The 8024-nt window shown below is 56.3% G+C and overlaps 1 protein-coding gene across 1 annotated transcript; it reads right to left on the bottom strand.

The window, feature by feature from the left end:
• Positions 1–331: 331 nt before the first annotated feature.
• C18H19orf85 (chromosome 18 C19orf85 homolog) lies at positions 332–7633 on the bottom strand. Its single transcript, XM_076839225.2, has 2 exons — positions 7461–7633; positions 332–845 (listed from the first exon to the last, which is right to left on the bottom strand). The coding sequence occupies exons 1-2, from the start codon at positions 7631–7633 to the stop codon at positions 332–334; spliced, it is 687 nt and encodes a 228-aa protein (XP_076695340.2).
• Positions 7634–8024: the final 391 nt, after the last annotated feature.

Below are 8024 nucleotides of genomic sequence, written 5' to 3'. Positions count from 1 at the left end.
CTGGCCTGGCCCACGGTAGGCGCTCAGTAGATCTTGGGAATAATTGCTAAGAGCCTAGACGTTAGGCAGAGATGAGCCGGGTGAGAGGGAGCAACAGATGCCAAGATGGGGCTCGGAAGAAACAAGGGAGAAGGCAACCCAGAGTGAGACCCCAAGGGGCAGAGGTGGGGCCCTGGGCCTGGTGAGGCCCCTGAGACTGGCCCCGAGGCAGGAGTCTGGGCTTGGCTTGTTTTCTCAGGGTCTGTCAGGAAAGGAGTGGAGGACAGGTCAGGGAACTTCTGGGTGAGGCCTCTGCTTTGTCCTGGGCCCTGGGCTGCATTGCAGTTGATAATCATGGGGTCCCCCAGTCTTGACGGATCCCCTGAGAATGCCAGGTACTAGGCACTTCCCACCTGTCCACCCAGCTCCAGTCCAGATGCCCAATCTCAGACTCTCCCCATTGGGCATGCTGTGTAAGAGGCAGAGGATCTGAGCAATGTGGTGCCAGCATCATGTCCTGCTGCCTCAGGTCTCCCTGGCCCAGAGCATGACAGGACAGATCCCACGCCAGCTGGGGAGTATCAGCAGTCAGAGGCTGTGAGGACAGATCACATGGCACTGAAGGACAGTCTGGGGTGAGTGCAATGTCATCGAAGAGGTCAAGGGTGGAGGCCTCTAAGGCAGCAAGGCTCAGGGTGGCGCTGGTATGGGGTGCCTCCATGGGGGCCATAGCACAAGCCACCCCCAGGAAGGGAGATGGAGGTGGCAAGGGTGGCCTTCTGGCTGGCTTTCTCTGGGGGGTTGCCTCCTGGGACAGGATGGATAGGGCCAGGCTCTGGGTGGCAGCCTCAATCTTGGCGAATTGCCTGCAAGAGAGACGGGTGTTAGCTGTGTGACTACAAAGGACCCCTCTCCTTTCTGCACCCCTGGAGCAACTTGTTCCCTCTTTCCATCCCATTTTTCTTCTTCCTGCTCATCTCTGTGCCCTGGCTCTGTTTTCTTGAGTATGGTAAGGGAAACTGAATAGCTGTGAGGGTGGAAGGGGCAGCCCTTCCAGCCCAGCTCTAGGCACATTTTTGACATTACAGATTTATTATGACCTTATTCCAACATATAAAAGTGTAGGGCTGGGGATGTGGCTCAAGTGGTAACGTACCCGCTTGGCATGTGCGGGGCGCTGGGTTCGTTCCTCAGCACCACATAAAAATAAAATAAAGATGTTGTGTCCACTGAAAAACTGAAAAATAAATATTTAAAAATTCTCTATCTCTCTCCCTCTCTCTTCTTAAAAAAAAAAAAACGTGTAAAATGTCTTATGGAAGTGCTTTCAAAGAAAGGTGCAGGGCAAGGTGTTTCATGCCTCTAGTGTCAGGTACTCAGGAGACTGAGGCAGGGGGATTATGAGATCAAGGCCAGTCTGGGTAACTTAGTGAGTCCCTGTCTCAAAAAATAAAAAAGTTGGGGTTGTAGCTCAGTGATAGAGTGCTTACCTAGCATGCACCAAGCCCTGGGTTCAAACCCCAGTGTGCACACATTACCCATCACCCATCACCCATCACAAAAAGGTGTGCTATGGACTGGTGGCACAATCATATTGATGTGACAATCAATCTGACAATATGGTCTTATTGATGCCCTGTGGGTTCTTTTGGATCAGCCTTCTTCTTGGCTTCTCTAGCAACCGCAGGTTGGAGTCTCCAGCATCTCCCAACTGCAGTAGCCACCCAGTGGATCTCTCCCCTAGCATTCCTACACTCTCAGCAATCTGGATGGCTTTCGTGAACTGTTGTGGACTACACTATGTCTCCAAATTCTTACACTGAGTTTCTAGGTCTGAGTACCTCAGATGAGACTGCATTTTCAGATGAGGCCTGCAGAGAGGTGATTAAGGTGAAACGAAATCATTAGGCTGGGTCCCAGTCCAAGAAGAAGAGACTCCGAGACAGGTTTAAAGCACAGAGGCAAGAGCCCATCGGGTCAGAAGGAGGCAGGTGTGTGCAAGCCAGGGAGAGAGGTCGGAGGGAGCCACCTAGCCCACCCCCTGACTGGGACTTCCAGTCTCCGGAGCCAGAAGAGAATGAGTGTCGTGTAAGCTGCTGGGTCTGCAGTGCTGTGTTGCGGCAGAGCTCCCACAGGCACGCGTCACGCACACACACACACACACACACACACACATACACACACGGGTGCACACACACACACACGTCACGCACACACACACACAGGTGCACACACACACAGGTGCACACACTGGTGAAGGCAGTGAGCCCCATCAGCTGTACTGTGTGACCCTTCCCTACACAGCCCCAGTCGGGCTGAACTGATAGCGGGGAGAGAGGGCAGGACCGCGGCCTAGGGGAAGAGACCCACCAGGCCCCTGGGGCGAGAAAGCCCTGGGCTCTGGATCTGAGTGTGGATCACACGAGTGGGTTCTCTTTCTTACACTAGTGGGGAGGAGAGTCATGGAGCTCTTTGCTAATGGTGTGGGTGTGTATATTAAATTTCCATAAAAAGGCTTATTTAAAAATATATCTGATATCTATAATTCCATGTGAATGAAATATCCAGAACAGGCAAATCCCAAGAGAGAAAAAAGAGATTAGTGATTTTCCAGGGCTGGGGGAGGGGGTCTGGGGGTGGCTTCTTCATAGGAGTGAAGGAAGGTACTGGGACTAGACAGAGGTGATGGCTGAAACATGGTGACTCTATCAAATGCCACTAAACCGTACACTTTAAAATGGCTAAAATGGTGGGTTACAAGTTATGTGTATTTCGCCACATTATTAATTAAACATCTATCTGGGCCTAGGGATGTGGCTCAGTGGTAGAGCACTTGCCTGGCATGTGTGAGGCCCTGGGTTCCATCCCCAGCTCTGCAATATATATCTCACCATCCAGGTATGGTGGCACATGCTTGTAATCCTGGCTACTCAGGAGGCTGGGGGTGGAGGTTCACAAGTTAGAGGCTAGCCTCAGCAACTTAATGAGACCCTCAGCATCTTAGTGAAACCTTGTCTCAAAATAAAAATGAAAAGGGCTTGGAGAGGTGTGGCTAGGTGGTAGAGTACTTGCCTAGCTTGTGTGAGGCCCTGGGTTCAGGCTGCATACTGGAGAAAAAGAAAAAAAGGAGGAGGAGGAGAAGAAGGGAGATAAAAAAAAAGAGGAGGAAGAGGAGAAGGAAGAAGAAATATATGTGAAATATATGCTAAATGCTGCCAAGAGTAAAAACCTAAGGCTGGGGCTGGGGCTCACATGTGAGGCACTGGGTTCAATCCTCAGCACAACTTAAAAATAAAATAATGGTATTGTGTCCATCTACATTATAAATATATAAGTAAACATTTAAAGAAAAAAAAAGAGTAGAACCTAAGTCTACTAAGATCAGACCAGAGGTTCTCAGACTTGAGCACAATTCAGAGTCACCTACAGGTGACTTGGGAACAATGGCCCCTGGCTGGAGCTGTTTTCGGATTCTGTTATTTGGGGGTGGGGTCTGGGAGCCTGCATTCCCCAGGTGATGCTGGCCTGTGCTTCTAGGGGCCTGGGGTAGCTGTCGAGAGCCACTGCACCACCCCGTCCCCACCCAGCCCCACCCTTCGCTGCTTGGACTTCTGCTTGGACTTCTCTGTAGGTTTGGAAATGTTCACAAGAAAGGGTGAGAGCCCACGGGAGGAGGTGGGAGGCTTGCTGGGGGAGCAGGGCCTGAGGGTCGGGGATCTGAGGACGGCCCTCCGCCCCCGGGTTTTCTCAGGGTGAGCCCAGGGGCCAGGGGAATGTGCTCCAGGCTGCCCAGCCCTCAAGACCATGGGGGTCTCGCCTGGGATCTACCTGCCCAGGGGAAGTGTGGCCAGCCGGGGAGCTGCAGGAACCCTGGGCTGGGGGCTCAAGATGAGAAGGGCCTGGAGCAGTTGGCGGGGGGCTCTGAGGCGTTCGAAGGCAGTTCTAGAACACAGGGCTGGGTTTGTTGGGGAGATGAGCTTTCCTCTTTGGTGGTGGTGGTGGTGGTGGTGGTGGGAGGCATTTTGGCGACGGCCAGGTTGGGCCTCCTGGCAGGACCGAGCCTTGGGCGTTGGGGCTGAGGTAGGATAGACTCCCATATACTCAAGTTTGGTTCCAAGACCTGCTGGGCAAGGTTCTGGGTGGCCAGGAGAGGCACCCTACTCACAGGAAGCTGGGTCTGTGGCCAAGTCCACTACCACCCTGGGTCTCAGAGTCCTCATCTGAGAACCTTCCAGGACTGGGGTGTAGGTCAATCAGTTAACCATCATCGTGCACAAGGGCTCACTCCTTAGTGTTAACGCGGAAGTGCTTCTCTGTGCCTGGCACACGGTCAGCTACCACCATCGCCACCAAGGTCAAAGTCAAGGTCAGCACATTATAATCCTCTTCTTCACATCAGCACCATCACTATCGCCACATAATCCTCAGACCAATTGTCACCGTGACTGTCACCACCACCTCTCTGTCATCCTCTCCACCTCATCACCACCGTCACCGTTCTCATCTCCATCATCTCCCCTCTCATACCATCATCACGGTCATCACGGGACAGCTCAACTGTGAGGTGTCCCCAAGAGCTCAGCTGTGGGACCTGCAGGAAAGCTCAGAGGGGAGGCCGCTGGGTGACGAGAGCCTTACCTAGCAGCACTCTGACCCCTGGTAGGAATTAGCTGGTGGTGACTGTAGGCACCTCGGGAATGGCTGGAGGATGTCACTGGGCTGTGCCTTTTTGTGCCTGGTGAGTGGAGCTCTTTGCCTCCTGGCTGACCTGTCCTGAGCTGCTTTCCTCTGCTGCACCCGTCCACATGACACTCTGCCTCACCTTGGGCCCAGAGCTGTGGAGTCAGCCAACCACGGGCTGAACCTCTGAACCATGAGCCCCCAGGAACTTCCCCCTCTCTCTGGGTTTTGTAGCCGGGATTGAACCCAGGGACAGTTCACCACTGAGCCACATCCCCAGCCCTTTATATTTTTAAGTTTGAGACAGGGCCTTGCTAAGTTGCTTAGGGCCTCCTAAGTTGCTGAGGCTGGCTTTGAACTCTTGATTTTCCTGCCTCAGCCTCTGGAGTCCGAGTTGCTGGGGCCACAGGTGTGTGCCACCACGCCAGGTGTCTATATGGTTCCTGTGAGGTCTTTTGGTCACAGCAATAAAAAGCTGAGTAGAGCACTGTCACCACCATCACCCCCATCCTCAGTGCCATCACCATCAGGTGGGCAGGACTGACCACTGGCACAGAGGGTGGGCCCCGACCGCAGGCTGCCTGGGCTTTGTTCACCTCTCTCAGCCTCCTCCTCTGTGACACGGGGACAAAGACAGAACCTCCCAGGGAGATTCTCGGGAGCATTCAGTGACACGCAGTATGCCAAGGCCCCAGCAAGTGTCCTGGACCACAGCAAGGTACTTGTTACTGTCTTGTTTAGGGGGGAACACAGGGGGGAGGGTCTGGGAGCGGGTGGGAGGGGGGTGGACTGAGACAGAAGCTGAAGGACGAGAGGCCCCCAGGCCCCACAGAGACGGGAGGGCGGTGCTAGGCAAAGGGAGCAGGCCACAGACCAGCAGCAAAGGGTGGGGCTGGGTGGGGACGGGGAGAGCCCAGGAACAGGGCGAGGGCCATGAGTGGGTCCTGCCTGGGAGCAGGAGTGGCAGCCTGACTCTAAAGTGCCCCAAGGGCTGGGTGTGCTGGCCAGGGCTGAGGACAGGAGGGTCACAGGTTCAAGGGCAGTCTCACAGTTTAGTGAGATCCTGTCTCAAAATAAAAAATGAAAAAGGCTGGGGATGGGGCTCAGTGGTAAAGTATCCCTGGGTTCTGTCCCTCGGACCACAACAAACAATAAAAAATAAAAGTAAAATAAAAACTAACTAAAACACCCTGTGGGATCCCACTCCCCGCCCCACCCCCACCCTGGTGGCGTCTTCATTGTCCCTCCCCAGGACCAGGGCCGGCTCTCAGGGCAACCTCACTCCTAGGCTCTGTTCACAGAGCAGCCAGAGACCCCAGCCCAGCGCCTGTGCTCACAGCCAGGCCTCCAGGCTCCAGGGTGGCCTGAAGCTGCCGCTTATCCCAGCCTCGGGCCTTTACCCTGGCTGCTGCCTGGCCTCCTCCCTCAGCCGTCCAAGGCCTCCCCGCAGCCCCTGGGACGCCTCTCTCAACACACCGCCCTGGCCCCCGCACTCCCCGTCCTCCCTCTCTCCAAGGCTGCATCCCCTTCTAACAGATCCACAGATTTTTAAATGGAGGCAAAATGTACCCAAAGCCACCATTTCAGAGAGTGCAGGAGACTGGGGGTGGGCAGTGGTGAACAGGCGCACAACGTGTACAGCCACCACCTCTACCCAGCGCCCAGGCTTTCATCACCCCCAAGGCAAGCCCTAACCTGCGAGCCCCCCCAGTGCCCTGGGGCTGCCTTAGGCTCTGTCTATGGATCTGCCTGCTGGGAACATGGAGTCCCGCACAATGCTGCCCTTGGTGGCTCACCACCTTCCCTTAGCACCGCGTTTCAAGGTCGTCCATGCACGCAGTGGTATTTACTTGGGTCCTTCCTTCCTATCTGCCACCCCCATGAGGACCCTTACTTTAGGATGGTAGGGGTCTCCAGGCCATGGCACAGGCCGAGCACACAGGGGCACTCAATAAATGCATCCTGAATGACCCTTGATCCAGCTCTCAGTCCACTCCTGTCCTGTTGGGGCCTTTGATCCTCTCCAAACTCTGCCCCCACCTGTCCCCTTCTCCCACTGTCCCCCACCTGTCCCCTCCTCCCACTGTCTCCCACCTGTCCCCTTCTCCCACTGTCCCCAACCTGTCCCCTTCTCCCACTGTCCCCCACCTGTCCCCTCCTCCCACTGTCTCCCACCTGTCCCCTTCTCCCACTGTCTCCCACCTGGCCTTTCCTCCCACTGTCCCCTCCACCTGTCCTCTCCTCCCACTGTCTCCCACCTGTCCCCTCCTCCCACTGTCCCCCACCTGTCCCCTCCTCCCACTGTCCCCCACCTGTCCCCTCCTCCCACTGTCCCCCACCTGTCCCCTCCTCCCACTGTCCCCCACCTGTCCCCTCCTCCCACTGTCCCCCACCTGTCCCCTCCTCCCACTGTCCCCCACCTGTCCTCTCCTCCCACTCTCTCCCCTACATGTCCTGTCCTCCCACTGTCTCCCACCTGTCACTTCCTCCCACTGTCTCCCACCTGTCCTTTCCTCCCACTGTCCCCAACCTGTCCCCTTCTCCCACTGTCTCCCACCTGTCCCCTCCTCCCACTGTCCCCCACCTGTCCTTTCCTCCCACTGTCCCCCACCTGTCCCCTCCTCCCACTGTCCCCCACCTGTCCCCTCCTCCCACTGTCCCCCACCTGTCCCCTCCTCCCACTGTCCCCCACCTGTCCCCTCCTCCCACTGTCCCCCACCTGTCCCCTCCTCCCACTGTCCCCCACCTGTCCCCTCCTCCCACTGTCCCCCACCTGTCCCCTCCTCCCACTGTCCTCCTACCTGCAGATCTGGTTGTGCAGGAACCTCCTGTGGTTGGGCCTCCTCTTTGATGGCCGGGTGCCCCTGGGCTGCAGGGCCCGCAGCATGTGGGCCGCTGCCCCACTCACAAAAGCACACAGCTCTCGGGGACCAGGCTCAGAGAGCCCCAGTGCTGCAGGGACCCCAGGGTGCATGACCAGGGCACTCTGAAGTCACTCCCCAGATAGTGCTGATTGGAAAGCCCTCCCCAAATCTCGAGGGGCCAGTGGACTCCAGGGCAGGGCAGCCCTGAGGTTGGGATCAACCCTGGGAGCTAGGGTAAGGGCCCCCTCTGATCCCTAACATGGTCCCTACTTCCTGGAGCTGGACCTGAGGCTTGAGGGACGCATGGGCGAAGGGCAGCTGTAGGAAGGCAAATGGCTGGGAGCCAAGGAGCTTCCTGTGTGCCCCCCAGGTGCCCAATTAGCACATAGTTGGACCTGGGATATAGGACAGGGCTGGTAGGTGGGGGGACGGAGAAAAGAGCCCGGAGATAGCCAATTAAGGGGACAAAGGCCTTGTTAAGGAGGCCAGGCCAGGAGCAAG

Source organism: Callospermophilus lateralis, chromosome 18 (genome assembly GCF_048772815.1).
Source record: "Callospermophilus lateralis isolate mCalLat2 chromosome 18, mCalLat2.hap1, whole genome shotgun sequence".
NCBI classification, from domain to species: domain Eukaryota; kingdom Metazoa; phylum Chordata; class Mammalia; order Rodentia; family Sciuridae; genus Callospermophilus; species Callospermophilus lateralis.
Note: the sequence above shows the minus strand (reverse complement) of the source record. Positions and strands in the feature narration are given on the sequence as shown.